Below are 27539 nucleotides of genomic sequence, written 5' to 3'. Positions count from 1 at the left end.
GAGAGCTAGATTTTTCCCTCACAAAGCAATGATCAAGTTTAAGAGAAGATATGACAGCTGGTATGGATGATTTATGGCCTCTCTCTATGAGTCCATGACTCCCTGGAGATCTGATGATGATAATAATTACTTGGAATGGTGGAGAGGACCTGTGGTTCAGACTCAAGGTCCATTCTTCAGATGATAACTTAGTTATCTTCAATGCCACAAAACAATTCCTCCCCTTTACCTTTTATAACATCCAACACATCAGGCAAGACTAGATCTCTTCTTAGATGTTTACCTTTAGGCTTTCCTAGCATAAGTATGTCAAACATAAGCATATTTTAGTGTGAGAATGACCATGTGAGGAATCTAGTCTCTCAAGCAAAAACATTGAATAGGTTAGTCAATTCAGAAAGTAAAGGTGGGGTGGGGGAATAAAGGGATGTTGCTCAAGAGGGACGAGTTTTTGGCATTGATTAGTGCAACCTCGCTAAAAGTTATAGGCATTAGTGAGACTTATAGCAGATAATGCAGTTACAGGGATTGAATGTGAAGGGTTTAGTATTTCAGGGACGATAGGATGGAGGGTTGGATAAGGAGTACTGTTGATGATAGCAAATGAATTGCAACCAAAAAGAATAGGAGACAGGCATGAGGGTGGCTGTACATTTGAAGCAATCTGGTGTGAGATTAGTAAGACAAATTTTACAGTTGGTTGTTGCTATAGGCTAGGGAGTTCCACAGATGATCTGGAAGACATCCACCACTGTCTCTCACAGACTCACTTTAGAAACTATCTCACAGATGGGCAGTTTCTGATTGGTCTCTTCTTTATCACCACTTTTATAAGTATAGTTCTGAAGAACTGGTATCTATCATGCTCTTCATTTTGCTAAGTCAACAGTAACATGAGCTGCCTAACATCTCTTTACAGCTCATTGCTACCTTGCAAACATACTTCTCATTCTTTCCTTCCTTCCTTCTACCTATGTTTTCTGGGATAACCTTCCCCCATGGTGTATGCTCTCAGTTGTTATAAATGATTATAAGGATTATAATCTCAGTTGTTCAAAAAGGAAACTTAAGAGATTCCTTCTCTCGCTTCATTTCTGCCCACATGAAGTAGTGATTTGCTGTAGGTTCTGAGACCTATCACATGTAGGACTGATTGAGAAACTTTTCCCTTTATTTGGAAAGGACCTGATTTCTGCTCTCTGATCATCATCATGAGAGGAATGTTTACATGGACTTTTTCAGCTGAAGATGAGTTAGCTGATCTTATACAGTTGTAACAGTTTCTCTTGAATGAAAACTCAGATGTTTTTTTATTTCTTTCTCTCTCATACACACAAATTTTTCAGAGAACACATTGATGGCATAGTATCAATGGTGGATTAAATTGTAGGCAGTTGTGCAGTGTTCAGTGTCCTCCTGCAGTGAGGCATTGAACCCTAGGAAGATGTCATATAATGACATTAGACCTACAGCCTGTTGGTTGGAAAATGAGTTCAGTGTCCATTTGGACAACCAGGCTGGCAGATGGCATATGTTAAAATCATTTACTATCTGCACACTCACTCATACTGCATGCACCCACTGTTCTCCTTTCAGAAAAGACTGACATATCACTACTTTCTTAAACAACCTTCAGTAAAGGACAGTGGCATCTTCAATGATGTTGCTGTGGTCCTTTACTCTTCCCTTTGTGCTGCCATTAGCAAAATTTCCCCAGTGGCTATTTTGTAAGGTCCTTTCAAAATTTCATATACTTTCTGTGAATTCCACCCAAAGGTAAACCTATTTTACCTTTATTACTGTGCATGGACTATGGGTAGATAATCTGAGAACCTTGCTCTAGAGACCAGAGACATTAAGCCACTTCAGGTCCCCTTTACCCCATCTACAAGGGTAAAGGGGATGCACAAGACTGTAAAAATTACAGAGGAATAAAGTTGATGTCCCACAATGAAGATCCTAGAAAGGGTTCTTGATGGTAGATTGAGGAAGGAGTTGGAGATTGCAAAGGAACAATTTGGATTCATGCCTGGCAGATCAACAACAGATGCTATCTTTGGGTTATGGCAGATGATGGAAAAATATCGAGAGAAACAAAGGGAGCTACATCTGGTATTTATTGATCTGGAGAAAGCATACGATAGAGTGCCAAGGCAAGAAGTCTGGAGGTGTCTGAGGGAGAAGAAGGTGCCGGAGAAATATGTCAGGTTGGTGCGGGAAATGTACAGAAATGTGAAGACAAGTGTTCGGACCTGTTTGGGACAGACAGAAAGTTTTCAAGTAACAGTTGGCTTGCATCAAGGGTCAGCATTAAGTCCGTTTCTGTTTAATATTGTGATGGAGGTGGTAACAGAGGAGGTGAGAGAAGATGCGCCTTGGACAATGTTGTATGCAGATGACATCTTGTTGTGTTTCAAGAGAAGAAGCGGGAACTAAACTGGAAAGATGGAGGAAAGTACTGGAAGAGAGAGAGGTATGAGACTGAGTAGAAGTAAGACAGAGTATATGTGTTGCGCAGTCAGCGGCGGTCAGGAGACAGATCTGGAGCTGGAAGGAAATGTCATCAGGAAGGTGAGAGACTTTAGATACTTAGGTTCAACAGTGGAAGAAGATGGAGGAGCTGAGAAGGAAGTGGGATGCAGGATACAAGCGGGTTGGAGGAACTGGAGGGAGATGGCTGGAGTGTTATGCGATAAGAAGGTGCCGATCAATCTGAAAGGCAAAATTTATAGGATAGTAGTGAGGCCAGCTATGACATATGCTACAGAAACTGTAGCCCTGAGGAAAAATAACATCAGCAGGATGGAAGTAGCAGAGATGAGAATGCTTAGATGGATGTGCGGTGTGACCAGAAAGGATCGTCTGAGAAATGACTATGTCAGGGGAACAGTGAAAGTTACGAACTTAGGAGCAAAAATACAGGAGGCAAGGTTGAGATGGTTTGGTCATGTGATGAGGAGGGAGGACGAATATGTGGGAAGAAGGGTCATGCAGATGGATGTGCAAGGAAGGCGGAAGCGTGGGCGGCCAAAGAAGAGATGGAGGGAGCTGATAGAAGAGGACTTGAAAATGAAGAACTTGGATGTGGTGACAGCCCAAGACAGGAAGGTGTGGAGGAGACTCATTACAAACAGTGACCCCACTTAAGTGGGAGGAACTGCAGAAGAAGAGGTCTCCACTAAGCAAGGTGCTGGATTTATGCCAAATGAGGAACACCATCTACTACATAAATAAATCGCAATCACCTCATGCCCTTTTCTTATTTGCCAAATTCTCTAAATTACATTTTGTCTTTACCTTACATAACAAACAGATAATGAAACAGAAATTATTTTATCCATTCAAAAATGGATAAAATAATTAAGATTTCAGAACATGTTTTATACACAATAGATGCTTGTTATAGCAAACCCCTAGGAACTAGAGACTAGTGAATTTAGAGAAAAAATATTGATCTTCTCCCCCCCCCCCCCCATCCCACTCGATGAAACATTCTCATGAAACAAAGGAAATAGCAGGAAAGAGAACAAGTGGAATTGTGAGAAATAAATTAAAAGAAATAAAAAAAAATTAAACCATGAGAAATGAATGAAAAGAAATAAAACAGGTGAGAAATAAATGAAATTGAGAGAAATAAAATTAAAAACAAAGTTCCAAAATTCATTACTAGGGGTGCTGTATGATGTACCAAATGTAGAAATGTAATTTTTGTGTGTAAGAAGAAAAGCGACACAAGAATAAATAACACATTTTTATTCACTTCCATTATGCATTCACAGGCTGTACTGTTTAACGTGTTGCTCTTCCTGGTATGCCACAAACTCCATCCTTTGCACAGTGTGTTCAATGGCAGAATACAGTTGGTTGTGACTGATGTTAGACTGTCTTTCAGCAAAGCCACTTTCAGTAAGTGACTGATGTTATGCTGAAAGACAGCATAACAGCACTGGCAAATTATCAGAAAGTATCTTTCAGTAAGTGACTGATGTTATGCTGAAAGATTGCATTTTGGTTTTCCGTAGCCCATACCTGGCAATTGTCTATTTAAAACACCATTCAGGTAAAAGTGAGCCTCATCTCTCCCCACAAAATCATCCATAGCCACGCTGTGTCCAACTCCACACCATTGGGCAAAGAATGCTAAAGCAGATGTCATTCAACTTTTAAAGAGCTGTAATATTCTTTGCCCAATGATGTTGAGTTGGACACTACATGGCTTTGGATGATTTTGTGGGGAAATGAGGCTCACTTTCACTTGAATTGTGCTGTAAATAGTCACAGTTGCCAGGTATGGGCTACAGAAAACCTTCATGCAATCAAACAAATACCTTCGCATTCATCCAATGAATGTGAAGGTATTGTTTGTTATTTATTGCAGTCCATGTGCTATATTATTATTATTATGGGCAGCTCCAAGGAGTCCTTAGACCTCATCGAGGGAGGCCCCAACATCATATTAAGAACAACTATTCAACATTCACACAGTATCTATGATACTCCACCTTGAACTCATTTACAGTCATGGCACCCACAACAGACTCTGGCAGCTTATTCCACTCATTTACCACTCTCAAAAGTAAAAAATCTAGCTCTAACACCCTTGCTAACCACACTTTTACCAAGCTTCCATGGATGGCCCCTAGTTCTCCCACTGCCAGTCCTATTCTGAAAAATATCTTCTGAATTAATCTTATAGAAACCCTTCATTGAGACATTCAGTAATTTGAATGTCTCAATCATATCACCCCTTTTCCGCCTATCAACCAATTTCTGCAGCCCACAAATCTTCAACCTGTTCTCATAAGGTTCATTCCATAGTCCTGCTATTATCTTCGTCAATCGTCTCTGGATCCTCTCCACCTCCTCCCCATCAAGAAGAAACCCTGGCTCCCATATCTGGGCACAGTAGTCTAGATGGGGTCTTATCAAGGCGTGATACAGAGGAACAATAACCTGTTTGTCTCTGCTCGTTAAACTGTTTTTCAGCAACCAAGTGATTTGATGAGCTGATTTTGCCACTTTTGCGATGTGTCCCCTAAACTTGAACTCCCTATCCACCAATGCTCCCAAATCCCTGGCCTCGTCAATCTCCTGGAGTACAGTTCCACCAATGTGATATACTGCTGCTAATCTTTTCACCCCAAAATGCAAAACCTTATATTTTTCCACATTGAATTGACATCCATTCTCCTTAGCCCAGTCCTCCAAACTATCCAAATCATCCTGCAAAATTTTGACATCCTGAGCATTCACTATTGCTCTACCTAACTTTGCATCATCCGCAAACAGATGCACAGTTCCTCTCAGATCCTTTCCTATATCGTTAATGAACAAATTAAACAGTAGTGGTCCATGAACAGAACCCTGCAGCACACCACTAGTCACAGGCCGTCTTTTGGACTCTACTCCTGAATTAACCACTCTCTGATATCTCTCCATCAACCACCCTCTGATATCTCTCCATCAACCACCCTCCTATCCATCTCACCAACCCTATATCCATATTCATATGCTGCAGTTTACTGATTAGAATTCCATGTGGTATCCTATCAAAGGCTTTAGCAAGGTCCAGTAGAATCACTGTAAACCCGTTACCCTTATCCAGTTCAGCTGTCACTGTGTTATAGAATGTGAGCAAGTTACTGAGGCATGATCTACCCTTCACAAAACCATGCTGTCCCCCATACAGTATCCCATTTTTATCTATCCAATCTTGTATTTTCCTCTTGACTATTTTCTCCAAGACCTTGACAACAATTCCTGATAAGCTGATTGGCCGGTAATTTTCAATAGTAGTCTTGGAATGTCCTTTATGCAGTGGAACTATTTTCCCCTCTTTCCACCCCTTGGGACTTACCCAGACCCGAGACTCAAATTAAACAAAATGGTCAAAGGCACTGACAATTCTTTAGCCGCTTCTCGTATGACACGAGCTGGTATACCATCCAATCTCGCAGATGAATGGACATTGAGGTTTTGCAATAGACTATTCACCTCCACTTCATTCACCACAATTCCCGTATAAGCTGTTTGTTCTTCCATTTCTGCAATGTCATCACCTGGATGATATACTCTTGCAAAATGCTCACTCAGTAATTCTACTATATCAACTGATTCGGTTACCTCCCTACCGTCGGCATTCTTTAAAATCAATCTGCCATATCCATTTTTTCTTTTACTTGCAACATATCGAAAAAACTGTTTGGGATTCTCTTTAGTTGCATGGCTAATGTTCTTTCATAATCCACTTTTGCTTTTCTTACCACACTTGTTACCCTTCTGGCCTGGGCTTTATACCATTCATGTGCCTGCAGGTCACCTTTCTCCTTAAATTCCCTCCACAGTTGTTTTTTTTTTTTGCAGCTCAAGCTTAATGGTGTTATTCATCCATTTAATCCCTACTTGATTTATTATTCGGACTCTAGGTATACAGTCAGCCATTGCTTCCTGCAAACACTTCTTAACTGCCTTCCATGCACTATCAACATCCAGCCCTTGCAGTTTTACATGCCATGTCACTGAACCAATCAAACTCCTAAGCTTGTCATACTTTCCAGCCCGATAATTCCACATGTACCATGTCTTAATTGTAAATTCCACACCTTTAGCCACCTCCCAAGTCAAGAACCTATGATCACTCTCACCAATTGGTGGCAATGTGGTCATATTCGTTACAGTCAAATCCTCAGATGCAATTACTAGGTCAAGCACACTCACACCCCTAGTATTTTCAATTACATGCTGTCTCAGATAATTATCCCTTAATAATTGAATAAAATCCATTTCCTTCCTCCCATGTGTCCTCTCCTCCCTCCAATCAATGCTATCATAGTTGAAATCTCCCATAATAATTACCCTCCTTCCACGCATTTCTTCTATTTGCTTATGCATACTATCTCCACCATCTTTTCCATCACCTGGTCCATAGCCGCACCCAATTTGACATTTGTGCATACACTCCAGCTGCCGCTTTGCCCTGTGTATCGCTCTGCTCAATCGTGCGATCTCACTCATTGCATCTGTCTCATCTTTTTTATTATCTGTTGAACCATTAATTTGCTCTGTATTAATACCTTCATTCTCACTTTCTACACTGCCCTCACAGCTCTCTGGTACAACTTCGCAATTTCTTATCATGTCACTATTTTCTACATAATTGTATATTTTGTTCTGCTGGCCTCAATCTCACACCAAATGTCCTCAAATGTGCTCTTTTCTCTGTCCTGCAATTCAACTTGTATTCTCCTTGGCTGCAGCTCATCAGCTATCATCAGTAATACTCCTTTCCCCATTTTATTCTCCCTGTCATTCCTAAACATACTATACCCCTCACATTCAATCCCACTAGCTATATCATCTTCTGTCAGCCATGTTTCACTAATGCCAATAACCTGTGGTCTGGAAGTGCCAATCACTATTTTCTACATTCTGAAATTTGACAAAAATATCACACTCACAACCTGAAACACACTTTAATTCCTCATTTTCCCTACTTTTTCTGCACACATTCATTCCACTATCAACATCTAATCATACCCAACTGCTCTCTGCAACGTATACATTTCGCAGATAGTACACTGAATAATCTCCTTTATGTTACCATTATTGAAAAAAGATGGCTAACCATTATTACTTACCACCATTTTTCTTCTTACCGTAGCCATGTGGTTGCTTCTATCGTATCTTATCGAATTAATAATATTGAAACAACACCAAAAATACACAAACAGACACACTAAGATACGAAAAGCAAACAAAACTATAATATTCAAGCAAAATTGTCAATGATAACTTAAAATAACACTTATCAGGAGCTCTCAACAAACACTGCACACCACGAGTCCCTCTAGCCCCCCTATTTATATCAAGACACATGGATGTGTGCCTTATTCTATAGAAGATTCTGCATTTCTGTAGAATAAGGTACACATCTATGTATCTTGATATAGCACATGCACTGCAAGAACAAACACTGTTATTCATGACCTGCTCCACAATGGCAGTAGCAACCTCATTCACTTGTTGTGAACTGATTGGTTTGTGACCTCTGCCAACTTTAACTTCCAACAATCCTGTTTCTTCAAACTGACTAATCATTTGTTGCAGAGCACATGGAAATAGTGGACCTCGCTGACATTTGTTCAGGCAATGAAATTTTCAGAGTGCAGCAACAACATTGCAATTATTAAGGTAGTACTGCCTCACAAGAAAAGCATGTTGGGGAAGGTTATTTCCATCACTATGCACAGTATTAACAACTAGAATGAAGGGAATGATCCATTGTCAATCTTTTTAAACTCTCCTGGCACCTACCGAATTGCGTACTATGTATATTCCATGCATTTAATGTTTACAATGCTTTCTGGTGGTGAATTTTGGAACTGTTTTTTTTTTGTCCCCCCCTCCCTCCTTAGATATTACTTCCATATGATGCAGGATGTGTTACTGCAGACTTTGCAACATCTGGTACACCTTAAACAGGAATAGGTTAATTTTGATCACCCTGTATTTGGTTCATTATGAAAATTTCAGGTAAGTGACATTAATTTAAACTACTATAACATTTCAAAATTTAAACATTAATTCTGGATTTTAATATTTATAATTTTTTGCTCTTTCACCTCTTATGTCCCATTATTGTGTATTTCTACTTGTCATTTTGTGTAGTTTATGTATGGTTCCTGCCAGAACTTTGTGTTCTGTTGTTATTGTGATTTCCTTCCATTTCTTTTGTCTACTGATTGTGATATCACTTTCTTTCATGAAAGTTTTCACCTAGTGTTTTTAATGATGAGTTTAAAATAACAATGGAACTTATGCCATGACTTCTCCATAGTCTGTTGTAATTCATCATTTTGTTCAAGTGTCATTCATATGCATGCCTGCTGTAGTTTCTATTTTTTATACTAATGTTGAATATCTTAATGGAGATGGAACTATCCCAGCTAACAAGGCTAGTTAATAAATCAAATACTTTTATAATTACCAATTAAAGTTTATTTTTGGAAGATATATTGATATGAAAAACTAGATATTGTTGAAATGAAAGATGAGAGCCATTTTGTAGAATCATTAAATTTAAATTAAATTGCTGGACTGGTTGGCCAAGTGGTTAGCATATCCGTTCTCCAGCCAAAAGGTTTCAGGTTCGAATCCTGCCATGGGCATGGATGTTTGTGATTGTCGGTGAAAATACTAGTGGAGGCAGTAGATGGTGTTGGTGTAGGTGATGATAGTAGTTGGAGATTGTATAGTTGGTGGATACAGAAACAGAGAGTTGTAGAGTAGGTGCCCTCCCTCGATGAGTCTCTGTGAAAAAATTGATAAAAGGATAAATTTATATAAATTAAAAACATGGAATATCAAGACTGTGAAATTCATCAAATAAAATATTTAATTATGAGAAAATATTAATATTAAAAGGCTAAGAACAAAAAACATGTATACTTGACAGAGCAAGTAGTAATAATGGCATTATGTATACCACATTTTCTTTTTATTCTTACTCTGTTTTTCTCAGTTTTTATATTCCCATTTTTTTATACATTAATATTATATGTTGATATTCATATTATTGGCATTCCATGTTTTTAATTTATATAAATTTATTTTTTATACATTTCTTGAAACACATTTTGTTTAATCTTATAATTTTATCAATCTCTTAGGAAGTTCTATAAAAAAAAAAAATTCTTTATTTAATTAAAGTTGATGAGTCTTAAAAATAGCTATCATCTTGCCTTTGAAGAATGTTTGGTATGTTTCTTGTTTATATATCTTTCAAAAATAAACGTTAATTAGTAATTTTAGTAATTTTGAAATTTTTAATTTATTAGCTTGGCAGGTTGTTACCACCATATTATTGGCAGGTTGTTCCCACAACCTTCCAGGGGCATCTTGGTTTCCACTAAGCTCTGCTTTTTAGTATTAGTGTTTTTAAACAGATTTTTTTAATGTTGTTCTTAAAAAGCAGACACTTATAATGAATTAATGCAGTTTAATAAATTGATAAATAAATTAGAGACCAATACTAAGATGCATGCTTTCATATTATAAGATCAAAATTTAATTATCAAAATTTTTGTTAATTAAATTTTATTAACACAATTTTATTAACACACAAAATTTTATTAATATGGAATGGTTACTTCCAGTTGCTTACATTTAATCATCTTATGTATAAAAATATAATGTGGTGAATGTGCAGAATTGTAAATTATGTAAAAGTAAAAAGCAATAATTATACAATTTGGACATTGCAGGTATTGATGAAGTTAATGGAAATGATGACTCCTGACACGGAGTTTGTGACTACATTAACAAAAAAGCTTGCTCCTCCCCTTGTGACACTGCTGTCTAGTGAGGCTGAAGTCCAGTATGTTGCATTACGCAATATCAATCTTATTGTTCAAAAAAGGTTAGTGATTTTGGTTTCATAAAATTTATGCCTTTATACTTTCTTGGTCATGCAGCCAAGACTTGTGCAAACAAAAGTACAGTAGCATTCACACGATCCCTGCTATGTGATTCACTTTACAATTTACTCTCCTTCCTAGTAACTGGACCATTATTAATAACACTACAGCAAAAGAGATTGGTAAGGTTATAAACTGTTGTCAGAATGGTTTTGTTTACATCTCTTGGCTCAGCTTCATGAACGGATTACAGTTGAATAACTCTGTATTACTTATGGTAAAAATGTAATAAGCAATTAATATTTATGAACATTCCAACTCCTAATTCATTAACAAACATAGAACATGCACTTATGAACATTTTACAATAAACAGAGTTTGCTGATATTTCATCATCCTACAGAAAATGTTTAATTTGGTGATTCCCTATTCTGTGCTGTATTGAATGTTCTTCCTTTTCTGAACATATAACGTGTTAATGTTATACTGTGTTTATTATTATTATTATTATTATTTGACACCTCCAGGGAGTCCAAAGACTCATCGAGGGAGGGCACCTGCTCTGCAACTCTGTCTCCACCAACTGACCACAACTACACCAATGCCATCTATCGCCGACCACCACTACTAGTATTTCCATAATCATTTCCACAACCATAATAATAATGTTTATTATTATTGTTATTTGACACCTCCAGGGAGTCCAAAGACTCATCGAGGGAGGGTACCTTCTCTACAACTCTGTCTCCACCAACTGATCGCAACTACACCAACGCCATCTTCCGCTGACCACCACTACTAGTATTTCCACAATCACAAACATCCATGCCCATGGCGGGATTCGAACCCGCACTCTTTTGGCTGGTGAGTGGTTAGTGTCTATTATTCTGTTTTTTTTTTTTTTAATTAATCTTGAAACATGGAAAACAAACATAGTATTTGTGAAAGTGCTTAAAGTGAGAACAATTGGATTTTAAACAAAATTAGATATAATTAACTGATCTTAAAAAAAAAATGGCATATGATTCTTCTGAATTTAAGGCTAGTGCTGGGTGGTTTTGCCAGATTCAAGAAAAAAAAAAAACTAAAGAAACTTTTCAATGTTCATGAGGCCAACCTTTCTTGGTACAAGATGTCATAGACTTTTATTGCAGCTGAGGAGACAAAGATCTCAGGATTTACAATTTTAAAGACTCATCTAACCATGCTATTGTAGGAATGCTTTGAAAGAATAAAGTCACGTTTAGTTTACCACTCTGAAAATTGGAGGACTTTTGGAGTGTGAATAAAATATCTTGGACTATATTATTCCACGAGTAGTTTATAAATTACTTTCTTTCATCTGCTGAAAATTATTGCAGGTAGAATAATTTGTAATTTAAAGTTTTATTGCTCCAAGTCATCTTACAACATTCCAAATGTAAAAGTGGTTTTCTTTCCTTTTATTACTACTACTTTGCTATGAACTGGAACTCGCAAACCCCTTGGCTCACCAATAATTCTCCCACATCTCTCTCTCTCTCTCTACCTCACTTTTTCCAATCTCCCCCCCTCTTTTCAGTCATACTTCCTTCCTTAAACAGCAGATGAATGTATATCACCACAAGGCAGGATGCTGCTGAATAAGAAGACAGCCAGCAACATTCTACAAGGTATATCTTAATTTTTCCTCCTATATATTCTTCATATATCTGTCTATATAAAACATCTGTAATGCTCTAAAATTTTAGTAAAAAGCCAATGACATAAAAAAGGGGCACTCCTAAACAAAAATAGGCTAAATAGCCATAAAAATAATAAGATTTGATAATGTTGGAGTTTTGATAGCAGAAGCATTGAAAAGATCAACTGCATTGTGAATGGAGAACCTATAGAACAAGTAAAACATTTCAGCTATGTAGGCACGATTTTTAGTGAAGATGGTAAATTAAATATGGAAATAGACAATGGAATCAACAAAGCTGGTATGATAGGAAGTCAACTGAATAAATTTATATGGAGTAGGAGAGAAATTAATCAAGACACTAAATTAGCTGTATACAGTGTTCAAATCATTTTTAACTTATGGATATGAGAGCAGGGTTAGAAGTAAAACACTTGACCAAAGACTAGAGACTGCAGATATGATAGTCCTGAGAAAGATTAGGGGCATGAACAGATGGCATCAATGGCAATATCATATTAAAAGCGAGGATATTAGGAAAAACTTGACATTGTTAGCATTGAGGAATGTGTTAGTATAACTAATTTTAGGTGGTATGGACACTTAAACAGAATGGGAGAGGAAAGATTAGCAAAACAAGTGTTCTCTGCCAGGTTGGCAGTGTTGGATTGTGATAGAGTGGAATTTTATGAACTCCTATCTTATCACAATCTAACATGTGTTTCCAAACAAAAAAAAAGGAGATAAATACAGTAAATTGCCTCTAAGTATAAAATAAGTAATATGTATATATATATATATATATATATCAAGCATGTTCTGTTATAAGAGGTTAAATAAGTATATATTTTGTGCCATTCGCGAATGAGGTTAAATTAATATTGAAAGTGAAAAACATTACCAGAGCTTTATGAAATAACATGTATAAAAGAATTATGGAATGCAAGCACAAATTCAACAGTTGGGGTAGAGTGAAGTCCAAAGGTCACGGAGCCGTATGCAAGGGAGCGGCTCGCCCTAAGCAAACAACGTGACGTCAGTGTACGTGCGATAGCGGGGGAGAGGATGGATGCCGCGACGTAATAGCACATGAGAGTTGGCTGGACCTCGAAAAGGGCGAGAAACACCGAGAAGAAAAGAGGGAAATATAAGGGTCATGCGACCCTGATACAAGGCCTTTTGTTCCTGGATCTCCTGGGTGCTCGTCTCTCACGGTGGTAAGAGGGTGGCAGTGCCTCCGTACCGGAGGATTCCGATTAAGGCAGTTGCGGGTCTCGGCGGCCATATTCTCCGCGGCCAGTTTCCTGTGAACCTATGATGCAATAAAGAACCAAAAAGGGAAGATAAGTAGACTTTATTTGTGTTTCACTGAATAGGAATAAAAGATTTGTGCCACGTTAATATGTTATGGAAAAAGGACATTAATGATATAGAATAAGATTGTATTGCTATCGCTTTAGAAAGCTATTGAATTTGATCTTACTGTCTATCGCTGTGTTAAAGTTCGTTATTATATTGAATGAAGTTAAGGATATGTTTAGAGTAAAGAATTGATAATTTATAAAGAGATTATGAAAGATATGGTTATCTTGAGTAGTCTGACAGAGCTACGGAGTTTTAGAATGATTGTGATAATATTACATGACTAATGCATTAGAGAGTGTTAATATAATTCTTACTTTGGAAGGCTACTGCATAATATGTTATAAGTATGTTAGTAGTATTTGAATATTTTTTACTTTGTCTGGAACTCCCTTAAGATGGGAATTTAAACTAATGTTATTAAGTGTATCAACTTTTGAGATATAATAAACCTTGCTTTTGATTCTAACAAAGACTTTCTGTGATTTCTGGAATCCGATGCACCTCTTATAAATTATTACGAACCTATGCGGGATATTAGAAAAGGGTAAATTTTGGCCACGTCTGCAGAGTTGATAGGTATTATTAAGTACTGTCCTGAGATTACCTCTTGGTTGTTAATATTAATAATCTAATAGCGCTAAGTGGCACAGTGAAACAAATAAATTTCTTGGCGTTCTACGAGAGGTAAATCTCAGACACTCTGATACTCTGGTACTGCCTCAATCTCGAGGAAATTCCATTGTACCTCAGAGGTACCACGTGTTACCTGATTGAGTGTATAACGGAGATATAGCAGAAAGGTCGAAAATAGTCGTAATAAGAAAAAAGGCGCTATTGTTATGTCGTATGAATTGTAGTTTTTTACTTAAACAATTGTTGTATTTTATTCAATCTTTTCTAACCTAAACCTTCATCTATCTTAACCATCATCATCAAATTCCTGCCATGTACCCTCAAGGGGTGTACAGGATATGACAGTACTACATGAAAAAATTACATCATTACTAACTTCCTATCTACAATTTTCCTCCAAATCAGTCTGTTACTTGTCAAGACTCCAATATTATCAGATCTTATATTTCTATCGTCTAAGGCACTTTGTACCGTATCAATCCACCTATATCTTGGTCATTTTCCTGCCAACCTGGCAGAAAACACTTGTTTTGCTAATCTTTCCTCTCCCATTCTATTTAAGTGACCATACCACCTGAGATTAGCTCTGCTAACGCATTCCTGGATGCTGGCAATGTCAAGTTCTTTCCTAATATCCTCATTTTTAATATGATATTGCCATTGATGCCATCTGTTCACGCCTCTAATCTTTCTCAGGACTCTCATATCTGCGGTCTCTAGTCTTTGGTCAAGTGTTTTACTTCGGACCCAGCTCTCAGATCCATAAGTTAAAACTGGTTTGAACACTGTCTTTTATACAGCTAATTTAGTGTTCCGACTAATTTCTTTCTTATTCCATATGAATTTATTCAATTGACTTCCCACCATACCAGCTTTGCTGATTCTGTTGTCTATTTCTATATTTAATTTACCATCTTCAGTAAAAATTGTGCCTAAGTAGCTAAAATGTTTTACTTGTTCCACAGGTTCTCCATTCACAACACAGTTTACATTTTCAATGATTCTGCCTATTTTCATTGTCTTTGTCTTTTTATTGCTGACCTTCATACCATATCTATTACAACAGCTATTCAATTTAGTCAGAGAATCTTGCAGACTTGTAGCGGATTTATTTAGAAGTATAACATCATCCGCATAAAGCAAAGAGCTGACATTAACATCTCCAATTTTGATATCATGTTTAATACCACATTCCTTCATAATGTGATCCATATAGATAATGAATAACAGAGGGGATAATGTACATCCTTGTCTCACACCAGATTTAACATTAAACCATCTTCCTGTACTTCCTTCAATTCTAACTGCTGACTTACAACTCAAATAAAGACTAAGTATTGTTTGATATAATGCCCCATCGACACCATATAACTGCAGCATATTGAATAGCTTCTCTCTTGGCACCTTGTCATATGCCTTTTCCAAATCGACAAAACTTAAATACAGATCTTTGTTATATTCCCATGCTTTCTCGACTATTTGTCGTAAAGTGAAGATCTGATCCTGACAGCCTCTATTTGGCCTGAATCCAGCTTGTTCTTCACCAAGCTTTTCTTCCACAATTCTTCTCAACCGTTTCTCAAGTATACTTGCATAGATCTTGCCAGGAACACTCAGTAGGGAAATACCTCTGTAATTCTCACATTCAGTTTTATTTCCCTTTTTATATATGGGTACTATGAGAGCACTACTCCAATCATCGGGAATTCGTCCCTCTGTCCAGGCTTTCTGAACTATGAAGTGCAGCCACTGTAAGACTCTTATACCACCATACTTCAGCATTTCTGGTCGAATATCATCTACACCAGCTGCCTTTCCACATTTCAAGCCTCTGATGGCTTTTTGTACTTCAAGTATGGATATGTAATCCTGACTGCATGCCTGGTCAGTGTTTTTTATCACTGTGCTATCATCACTGCTTGTTTCATTTAGCAGTTTTTCAAAGTAATTACTCCATACTTCAAGGATATCTTTTTCTCCTTACTTAAATTAAGGGGATATTAAATCCCGCATAGTTTTAAAACCGAATAAGAAACTCAAAGATCGGAATCAGAGAGTTTCTTGCCGAATATAGTAAACTATAAAGTATCGGCGACACTAGCGTTATCCAATGCAAGTGATCCTAGTACGTAGTACAATACCGGGCAACTCGTTGCAAAGGTGGAGGAAGTTCAGATCCTTTTCTCCTGTTTTCATGTCACCTTTCTCATCTCTAATTTTACAGCACTCTTTCCTCCATTCCTAAGCTTCTTCAACAACCTCCAGAATATTTTGCCACCTTCTTGATATTTATTTTCTATATTCTTGCCAAAGTCCTACCATGACTTTTGTTTAGATAGTTTTACACACTGTTTAGCTTTCTTACATTTGTCTTTGTATTCTGTAAGAGTAAAAGCTGACTTATTTGCCGGGAACTTTTGATATGCTTTCTTCTTTTCCTTCACTGCCTCTTTAACTTCCTGTGTCCACCAGAGAGTTCTGATTTTTTTATCCTTGCACACAACCTCACCACATGCCTCTCTGGCAGAATCAATCAATGTTTTCTTCAGAGTTTGCCACTGAATCTCCAAGGTTTGATTCCTGTTCTCAAACTCTTTCATTTTCTTTTCAATAATCTTTCTGTATTTTAGTCTACAGTTCACATCTGAGAGCTGCTCAACTTTTATTCGCTTTAAAACTTTCTTACATGTTATTCTTTTCAATATGAAATTCAATTTTATGCTGCTCAAGACTAAATAGTGATCACTTCCAATTTCAAATTCTCTGTACACTCTGGTGTCCTGCACCAGGGAGAAAACATCACTATCAACAATAACATAGTCAATGAGACTTTTCTTATTCCTTGCCTCTTCTCTCCATGTGAATTTATGCACATTTTTATGTTGGAACATATTGTTAGTAATAACCAGTCCATGTCCTGAGCAGAAATCCAACAGATATTTGCCATTATTATTAGCTTTGCTCTTTTCTCCAAATTTTCCCAAAATATTTTTGTATGTCTCACAATCATTTCCTACTCTGCTATTTAGATCCCCAACAAGGACCAACTTTTCCTTTTTCATTGTGTCAGTTGCTTTTTCTAAAGCCTCAAAAAACTCCTCCACTTCTACCTTAGTAGAACCTTCTGTGTGACCATAGGCACAAATAAGTCTCATTGTCCAGTTCCCCATTCTCATATTTGCCCACATTACTCTACTTGAGACTGACTGCCATTCAAGAAGATTAGCCTCGTATTTTGTGTTGAATACTATGGCTACTCCTTCTTTTCCTTGATTGTCATTGCCTGAATATAACATTTTGTATTTGTTGCTCAGAAAGATCTCACCAGTTTTGGTCTTTTTTGTTTCAGTCACCCCTATTATGTCGATCTGGTACTTTACTCTACATAACTCTACTTGAGACTGACTGCCATTCAAGAAGATTAGCCTCTTATTTTGTGTTGAATACTATGGCTACTCCTTCTTTTCCTTGATTGTCATTGCCTGAATATAACATTTTGTATTTATTGCTCAGAAAGATCTCACCAGTTTTGGTCTTTTTTGTTTCAGTCACCCCTATTATGTCAATCTGGTACTTATCTAATTCCTCAGTTAGCTCCATTTCTTTGCCATTCAGGCTTCTTACGTTGATAGTACCGATCTTTAACTCTGGTGATGTTGAGTTGGGGTTTGTTTTCAGATTTGTTCCAGTAGCTGACTTTTCGCCGTTCGCCCTGGTTCCCTGGCGAAAACAACGAGAGCCTTGTTTAACCGGGCGACGCTCCATCCGGCATGAAATTTTGTCATGTTGTACCATCATTTTTTATTTTGGTTTAACCAATAAGAATACAATTTGGTTGGCTAAATCCCAAATTGCCAGCCCATCCTCGTTCGTTCAGTATCCAAGTAGATACCCAACAGGGTGCACCACGAGAAGATGAGGATTGGACATTAGGTCAGAAGCCCTGGTCGGTTCTCCGCATTCCTTTAAAGGCTATGTGGAGGTCTCCTCTCAGTTATACAGCTTTGACCCTTAAGCACCCCTATCTATCTAGACAATATCTATCTTAACCTTATTCTATCAATTTCCTACCGGCTCTGTGTGAGCCATTGTTATAACTGCTGCCACGTGGTGTTTGGCTCACCGCCATCTTTCTTTCTCTACCCTTTTATATTATTTCCATTATTCTTATAATCCTCCTTACTTTAACTACATGACTTACAAAATTTCCCTTACTCTAGTATCTATATCTCTTCTTAAAAACTCATTCTATAAGGAAAACAAATTCTATATCTCTGGCCGATTCCTAAATTTACTCACGTGCATACCCTGACTGTTAAAGGTTATTCCTTACTATAAGAAACGAATCCTCTAATTTCTATCTGGGGCTGTCTCCTCTTCACATATTGAAAAATTTATTTTTTAACGCTGCGCCAGCCAATATCTTAGAATAGAGGGGACTCTTATTCAGGGAGACTTTTCCAGACCTTTGGTGCACATAGGAGAATAAATTTATTGCTTATACTCATAAATCAAATGCTCCACAATGGCTAAGTAAATTCAGGTTTGCAGTCGTGACCTCTATAACAACATGTTATACCTTTCTTTCAATTCTCCCCCCCCTCCCCCACCCTGCTATGGTTCGAATTTAATGAGTGGCAGTTTTGGTTCATATCACAGGCAAAATGCAGGTATAAAAGAAAAAACATATTTATTGGAATCTAAAGACATAATATGCACTTTCAATAAGTTCAATGACATGCTAAATTAAACCTTTTCAAACTAATTAATACTCTAATACATGAACAATGAATCCTTCTTTTGTTAGAGACTTAACATACATAATACACACTTCTACCAAATTTTCTACTTACTATTTTAGTCTAGCATATGCATCTATTCACAATCATTTATAGTCATTCCTAACAATTTGTCTTATGGACATTAACACTGCTAGATAATCACCTAAAGTCCTTAAATACTGTCCATACTCGATTAATACAATACAAGCACACATAATATACACAATGCACTCTTCCAAACAATATCTACCTGTTGCGTTAATCTTCTATATTAAACCAGCCACAGTCATCTATAATCATTCTTAACAATTTGTTTTGTGGACATTGACACAGCTAAATAATCACTTAAAGTCCTTAAATACTGCCCACACTCGATTAATATACTGTAATAATTCTTCCCTTTTACCTACTGAGTAATTATGCAACAAAATCTGTACTTTACCATTTCTTGGGGCAGGATCTCCAGGTCCGTCTGAACTACCCTTCTTTGTTTTAGTTCTCTTTTGGTACCTCCATAAGCCTACGTCCATGTGGTGGGTCACCATGGTCGCCAGATTAAGCTATGCCCTGCACCTGGCGTTTTTTTTCATCTGTTCTTGATCTGCTTCGGTCCATCGCTTCTACTGTCGGCTCTGGTATACGTTTGCGATATTATTCTGTCGGGACTTTCAGCGAAGATATCTCGTGCTTTCACACCGGCAGACGTTCAGATATCGAAAGGAAAGGTGTGCCCTCCGATATCGAACCATCACCACGAAACACCATCAGGAACCCTCGATCCACCAGAGAAGTCAAATCATCGTCCAGGAAGCAGGCGAAAAAAGCCCTGAGAAAGGGATGCAAAACTTTTTTATTCACCCTTCACTCCCCCCCTATTTTGCACCCTCATTGCTAACTGCGATAGTGCCCTCTTAATTTTCCGCAGGAACTTTCGATACATCGCGAGATTATAGCAGCGTCTTCCGGGAAACGAACGTGCGGCACTTTCCGTGAGATCAAAATTGCCTCAGGCTCGCCTGTGACCTTTGGACTAATGCTTGCATCTAATTTACATTTCATTGTGTGCATGATGCATTTCGCATAATATTAATTTATATATGCACTTACTTACCTAGTATTACAAATCTACTACAATAAAGTAATTCTATTTCCATTTACAGTTAGTACTTTAGTTCTTCTGCTTCAGTATAAGTTTTTTTTTCTCAGCTCAATTTTCTGACTTGTTAAATCTTGAATGAATCGTTTCTTTAATAAAGTGCTTCATTCAGGATGTAACAGCAGGAAAAAGACCCAGAGGAAGATCAAGATATATAGGTGGATTGATATGGTAAAAAGTGCCTTAGACGATAGAAATATAAGATCTGATAATGTTGGAGTCTTGACAGGTAACAGATTGATTTGGAGGAAAATTGTAGATAGGAAGTTAGTAATGATGTAAATTTTTCATGTAGTACTATCATATCCTGTACACCCCTTGAGGGTACATGTCAGGAATTTAGTGATGATGGAGTCTTGATAGATAATTAATTTGGAGGAAAATTACTGATCAGAAGTTAGTAATGATGTAACTTTTTCATATACTATTGTAATATCTTCTATAACCTTCTCCATTTCGAGGGTACATCAGTTAAAATGGTGGTCTGGCTGCCAGTTAGTGCACTGACCCAAACCTGTCAGTAATGAGTGAGTGGTGCCTAATCTCGCTGCCATATACTTTGCCAGGTCACGCCTAAAGAGGAAGTTCTAGTAGTGGTATGTGGGGAGGCACTGTTGAGGCAATGTCATGGCACGGAGACTGATTTTGTTCTGTATCGATGTTATGTCCAAGAGTATGTTCTCTCGCTATATGTCTCCACTATAACCTTCCATCTAATGAAACTTATAAAGACTCACAAACAAATCTTTCTCATGAACTAATCCCATCAAACAAGTCACATTACAACTAGTCACAACATATGAACCATGTCAAAATCTCTTCACTAAAAACTAATTTTTGCATCCTCTTTACTAACATCCATGGCATTAACACAAACATAAATGACATTCACCATCATTTGCAGTCTTTCAGACTAGACATCTTATTCCTGACAGAAATCGAGATTGTCTACTACTGTCCACCTTCAGTGCCCAAACTACACACTTCATGATTCATTTCATCACAAAGGTGACACCTGTGACTTTGTCAAATTTGATATAGCTTGCCAGAGAATGGCTAATTTAGAATCCCCAGCTTTTGACCTTCTCTGGCTCAAGGTTTTCTTGTCACATTTAGGAACATTTATTTGTCATATTTGCTTGTCTCCAAACACTGATAACCACTCAGATCTCTTCACATTTCATTCCATGAGACTTGAACACCTGCAATCCAGCTATCCAAATAGCTGGATTGCAGTGAACAATGAGCAACCTCATTGTTCACAATTCCAATTCACTTCCCTACTCCAACACCACTGACCAAGCAAGACAAGAAGCAGAAGTCTTTGCTATAAATAATAACCGAACACAAGTTATATATCTACTCACTCAAACTCGAATTTTTGATAATTCTTCACTCTCAAAATACTCTGGATCTCTTTTTGATCAGTTCTCCTTCCAGATACACCATAGAGGTCATTTCTCCTCTTGGCAACCTAGATTCACAATCAGGTGTTGTTGGAAGGATGTTCTGTGAGAGAGAGAGGAATGCTCCTTCAACCACTCCTGTCCTTGCATCCTCTGGTACTACAGAGGAGCCAATTGGGATGTCCTCTGGAATTTCTACTCCTCCTTTCCTTGGTCTGACTATTGCTTCTGCTCACCTGACCCTAACACCTGCTCTGAAAGAACACAAATTATTTGTACTGGTGTGAAGGCCCTTTCATCCCCAATTCAACTCATAATCCTCATCTGCTTTCCAAGTCCTGGTTCAACCAAAAATTTATCAAAACAGTCAAAAATAATTCAGCTTAACACATGTGGCTCATATCGATAACTCCAGTTTCATGCTCTGCCTATACCAAACTATGCAACATATATAAATCAGTCATCAGCAGATCCAAATCTAATTTCATAAAGGTCAATAGCAAAAAACTGGCCTTCAAGTCCCTTGCTAAAGCCGTTGGATGCACCTTCTGCTCTCCTGCACCTCCACTTCTCTCTCATCCTGATGGCACCACTGTTACTTCACCCAAAGATATACCTGACCTTCCTGCATCACTCTTTTCCTCAAACTCCTGCATAGATGACCAAGGGATATTACCTCCTACCATACTGGAATCCAAGCGCAGTATACCTCCTACAGTTTTTTGACAAAAAGACATCAGAAAACTAAGTAACTTGCAGATGTCCTGAGGCACACCTCCAGTTGTTCTCAAACATTGCACTCCAGAGTTAACACCTGTTCTGCATTGTCTCTATAATTTATTATACATGTCAGGTACTTATCACATTGCATGGAAGCAATCTCATATCCATCCTGTTCCAAAAAAAAGAGTGATAGAAGTCAAACTACTGACTAATTGCCATCACCTCTATCCTCTTCAAAATAATGGAGAATATCATCAATAACCAACTCTTCCACTACTTAGGGTCCCACAGCTAATCAGCGACCACCAGTACAGATTCTGCCATTCAAGATTCACAGCTAACCTTGTAGTTTATATCACCTACCACTGGACATATAACATGGAAAAGTTTGTAGAAACTTGTACTGTCACCCTTGACATTTCGAAAGCTTTGGACCATTGAGGCCTACTGAACAAATTGCCATCTTTTGGTCTCCCTGCCACCCTCTCTGGTCATTCTTTGCAAGTCATGGTAGATGGCTCCCTCTCTTTGAACTTCACCAATGCAGAATGCCTCAAAGCTCTCTCTTTCTCCTGTACATAAATGACCTACTCTCACAATAACTACTAATATTATCCACAGCTTTATAGACAACAATAATCTCCACTCATCCTACTCATTTGATAAATCATGCAGTACTCTGACATTCTAGATTACAAGATCATGTACAACTAGTGCCTTAAATATTGATCTACATATTATACTTTAGTGGATGAGGACACTCTTTTCAAGTTCTGTGCCACCAAAACACAGTCTTGCCTTTTCTCATGCAAAAGAGATCCCAGCTCATCTATCCTTACTCTCAGTAATACACAAATCCTAGACAAGATCAGATCTCTCTCTTTGCTTGGAGTAATATTTACCTCCAGTCTTTCCTTGTATAAAAACATCACATCAGTAGTAGGCTCCTCAGCACCCCAAGAAACTTCATATTCTCTTTCATTCAAGAGCATATTTTATACCCAGCCAACTCTTAACTATATACAAATTCCAGATCTGCCCATGTTTAAAATATTGCTTATATGTTTGAGGTTTTGCACCTGAACTTCCTTTAAAATCCTTGAAGCCATCCTGAGGTAAGCAGTTAGGTTCATAGATGATTCCTCTCTTATAGATTCACTTCATCTTCTACGTCACAGGCACAGTGTTTCAGCACTGTGTCTATTATGTAGTTACTTCCATGGTCACTTCGGTAGCAATTGGTAACAATCATTCCTCCACTTTCTGTTGCACCTGTAAATACAAGACCAGCAGCTCCCCACCATACCTTTACTGTGCAACTGTTAACATACTGAACTTGCTTTTAATCTTCATTTTTCATTTCTGGAATAGCTTTCCTTATTCCTAGATAACTACAGCCTGAAACCCGTCAAAAAATAAATAAAATAAATAATAATAAAAATAAAAATCAGTGAACTTCTATCTCAGTGCTCATCTGTATCCCACACAGGGCACTGATATGCTTATAGGTCCCTAGAGCTCTGTAGGATCTCTCTCTCATTCTCTCTTTCTCTCTCTATATATATATTTATAAAGCCAATAAACAAATTAATATTCAATACAGTATTATTATTATTACTATTGCATGGGTGCCTCCATGGTGTCCTAAGACTCATTGTGGGAGATCCAAACTGTCAACACAATAATCTGTCATATCTTGAAACTAAGCACTCACAACTGACTCAGGCAACAAATTCCATTCATTCATTCACTATTCTCTAAGCGAAAAATCCAGTCCTCGTAACCTTGCTAACCACACTCTTACCCAACTTTCAGAAATGATCTCTTGTCCTGCCTTTTCTAGCCAAGTGCTGAAAAATTTTCTTTGTATTAATCCTATTTATTTTTATTTCGTATCCAAACACAAGTAGTACAGTAATAAGTAAGTGGTACAACATGATTTACAACAAAGTAGGATACATTACAATGAGATCAGCTTAGATTTAGTAGGTGAATTATACAGGGAATAATAATTAAATATGAAAAAAAAGGAACTATTCATAACTTATATAAATAAACATGGTCAGATGTTCCTCCAGTATCTTGCACAATCAACTGCTCTTTCTGTGCAGGATATAAGGTCTTCTTTTGCACAAGGCGATGGAAGAACGGGACAAGAAAGAAGGTGTTCCATGGACCGGGTTGTCCCACACTCACAATTGTCTGGGCCAGTGAGGTAACCCCATTTGATGAGGTTTTGTTTGCAGCGTCCTGTCGTCCGGAGTCTGTTTAGGCTTTTCCGAGTATTCCAGTCCAAGTGGGCACCACGTGGAAGATGTTCGGCTGTTGGAATATCAGTATTATTTTCAGGATATAGTGCAAGCCATTGTTGACGTCTTGTCTCTGGGAGGTTTTTAGGTGGTTCAACAGTTGTCAGGAAGCTATGTCGGGATCTTAGTCTTTGGGGCACTGCTGTCTGGCCGAACAGTGAGTGGCGTTCATCATTCATTTGTCTGCTTCTTTCATTAGCTGAGAATGCAGATCTTCTAATTGAAGGGGGTGCAATACCAGCCAAAGTATATAGGTCTTTTAGTGTTGTTGGTTTCGGGCATCCTGTAATTAAGCGGCAGCTTTCATTCAATGCTGGATCAAGTTCCTCAGCATGGCAGGATCTGCACCATACTGGGCAGGCATATTCAGCAGAAGAATAGCAAAGGGCCAAGACAGAAGATCTCAGTGTGCTAGGGTCTGCACCATATTTGGAGGAGGTAAGCTTCCTTAGTATGTTGTTTCTTGCATTCACTTTTGCCTTTGTTTTTTCTATGTGGTATATGAGAGGGTGCGATCGAGAGTCACACCGAGGTAGATTGGTTTCCAGGAATGTTCTATATTAGAGCCTTCCCAAGAAATCTGTAGCTTCCTGTTGGCTTCCTTATTGTTAAGGTGGAAAAGGCCAGTCTGGGTTTTCAAGGAGTTTGGTTTTAGTTGATTGCTGGTATAGCATGTGGTTAGACTATTTAAGGCAAGTGATAGAGTAGTTTCAAAAAAAAAAAAAAATCGGCTAACGCCTTTTTATTCCTGTATACGGGAGTAGGCGAGGCCATTTAGCCCTATCTAACTTTTGGAGACTGAGTGGGCAGTTCAATCTCCACTGGTACCAATCAGCGATAGATGGCTCAATGCTATCACTAATTAAGCGGTACGCAGTGAAGAGAGACCGCTCAAATGTGCCGCCATCTCGTGGTCCCTAACACAATATATTTAATGTCTGAAATAATGTGGGTTCTACGGTCGATTTTCTTGAGTTTACAGGACGGAAAACCCGAGTTTCCGTGAGGAAAAACCTGCTTGCCCGTGCCAGAGATCGACTAACTCGGGAACTGGTCGAAAAAAGGCTTAGAAAAATTTCTTCTAATCGCCGACTAGACTCGAAACCAAGTCTTCCTTCGTGCGGCCAAGCGTGGTGGTGTGCAAACGCCACATCCACTGAGCTACACAGGCTCCCTAGAGTAGTTTCAATGGACTTGAAATTTTTTGACTGAGTAGCTATGGCAAGGTCATCAGCATAGATAAAATTTCTAGTTCTTGGAAAGATGGGAAGATCATTGACGTAGATGTTGAAAAGTAATGGTGATAACACACTTCCCTGGGGGAGGCCATATTTTTTTGGTGATGCCAGCGGCTCTTCCTACCCCCAAGTTCCACGTAAAAGCGTCTGTTTTCCAAGAGTGATTAGATCAGGAGGACAAAGCGATAGTCTCTAGTTATTCTATATATTTTATTTCTGAGTGTGAGATGGTTTATGGTATCATATGCTGCAGTTAGGTCTACAAAGACTACTCCTGTGGCTAGTTTTTGCTCATAACCATTTTCTATATATTGAGTGAGGTTGAGAATTTGTGATGTGCAGGATTTGCCTGGTCTAAAGCCAGCCTGCTCAGCAAAAATTCGATTAGGGGTTGTAGCCTATTCAAAATTAATCGTTTATAGAGTTTAAAGAGGTTTCTGAGTAGTGATATAGGTCTGTAATTTTTTGCTTCAGTTGGAGTTTTCCCTGGTTTCAGAAAGGCCACCACTTTGGCATACCTCCAGATAGTTGGTATCCTTAGGGTTCTGAGGCAAGTGTTGTATAGGTTTAATAATCACTCTTTAGTCCTAGTTCCAAAATGTTTAATCTGTTCATTACAGACATCATCAAGGCCTGCAGATTTTCTAGGTTTTAATAGGTTTATGGCAGCGCTGAGTTCAGTGATGGTGAAATCTTAGTTAATCATATTTTGTTCCTAACTTGGGGTTCTAAGTATCTTATTTTTTTTGTGTGTGTTTTTTAGTGAATTTTCCATGATTAGCTGATACCTGCAGATGCTCATATGGCTTAGTGAAATCCTTCCTAATTCTATTGATAAAGTTCCATGCCTTTCTGCTACTATAGGTCATATCAAGGGCTTCTGTTTCTTTTTTCCAGGAATGCCTTTCCTCTGCCATCTTGGAGCATAATTTTTCTCCTGCTTGGATAGTCTCTTCTGAGAAGGGGTTGTTGTTGTATAATTGTAAGTAATCAGCATATTGGGCTTGTATGTCACTAGAAAGGCCTGGAATGTAGTTTGTGTGGCATCCTCTGGGGATGTGTTTGGAGATTTTCCTCAGTATTTTTATGAATTCTGGATACTCTTGAGGGTTTGGAGGGAGTTCTTCAATGGAGCGGTCAAGATCTTCCATGAAACCCTTCCAATTAGCTTTTTGGAAATTAAATTGTCATCTGTAAGGGACGGTGTTAAGCATAATTGCTGGGTTGAATTGAAGCATTATTGGTGTATGTTGAGTATGTGTAATCAGATTTAAAACCTTTTTAACACAGATGTTGGATATTTTTGAGCTAACAAATATGAGGTCAGGGTTATAGCCTCGCTTCCATCTGCTACTGTTGAAAGATGCAGGGAGTTTTGGGATTAATCCTATATAATCCCTTAAGTAACTTAAATGTTGCTATCATATCCCTCCTGCCTTTTTTTTGCTTGTCAACTTTTGCAATTCACAAACCCTCAATCTATCCTCATAGGGAGCATTCCATAGATTACCCACCATCTTGGTCACTTCCCTCTGGTCCTTTCTATCACTTCCTCATCCCCTAGAAATCCAGGTCACCAGACCTGAGCACAGTAATTTAGATGTGATTGTATAGAGAGGAATGATAATTCCCTTATCTCTGCTTGTCTTATTCCCTTATCTTGTTAGTATGTTTTTCAATAACCAAGTAATTGTGTGAGCTACCCTGGCTACTTTAGCAATATGTCCTCTAAACTTGAACTCTCCATCTGCTATTACTCCCAAATCCCTGCTTCATCAATTTCCTGGAGTACATTTCCCTTAATATGATACACAGCTTGTAATCCTTGTATCCTGAAATGCATAACTTTA

General features: G+C 38.0%; 1 protein-coding gene across 1 annotated transcript in view; it reads left to right on the top strand.

Moving 5' to 3' along the window:
• LOC150093572 (AP-1 complex subunit beta-1-like) overlaps positions 1-27539 on the top strand; it is a 287854-nt gene that overhangs the window by 112656 nt on the left and 147659 nt on the right. The window contains exon 8 of the mRNA XM_090413097.1: positions 10263-10417. Within this exon, the coding sequence (XP_090269223.1) occupies positions 10263-10417 (155 nt within the window). The remainder of the gene's footprint in view (positions 1-10262; positions 10418-27539) is intronic.

This window comes from Typopeltis vanoorti, chromosome 23 (assembly GCF_054136105.1).
Source record: "Typopeltis vanoorti isolate ZY-2024b chromosome 23, IOZ_Tvanoo_1.0, whole genome shotgun sequence".
In the NCBI taxonomy this organism is placed as follows: Eukaryota; Metazoa; Arthropoda; class Arachnida; order Uropygi; family Thelyphonidae; genus Typopeltis; species Typopeltis vanoorti.
Note: the sequence above shows the minus strand (reverse complement) of the source record. Positions and strands in the feature narration are given on the sequence as shown.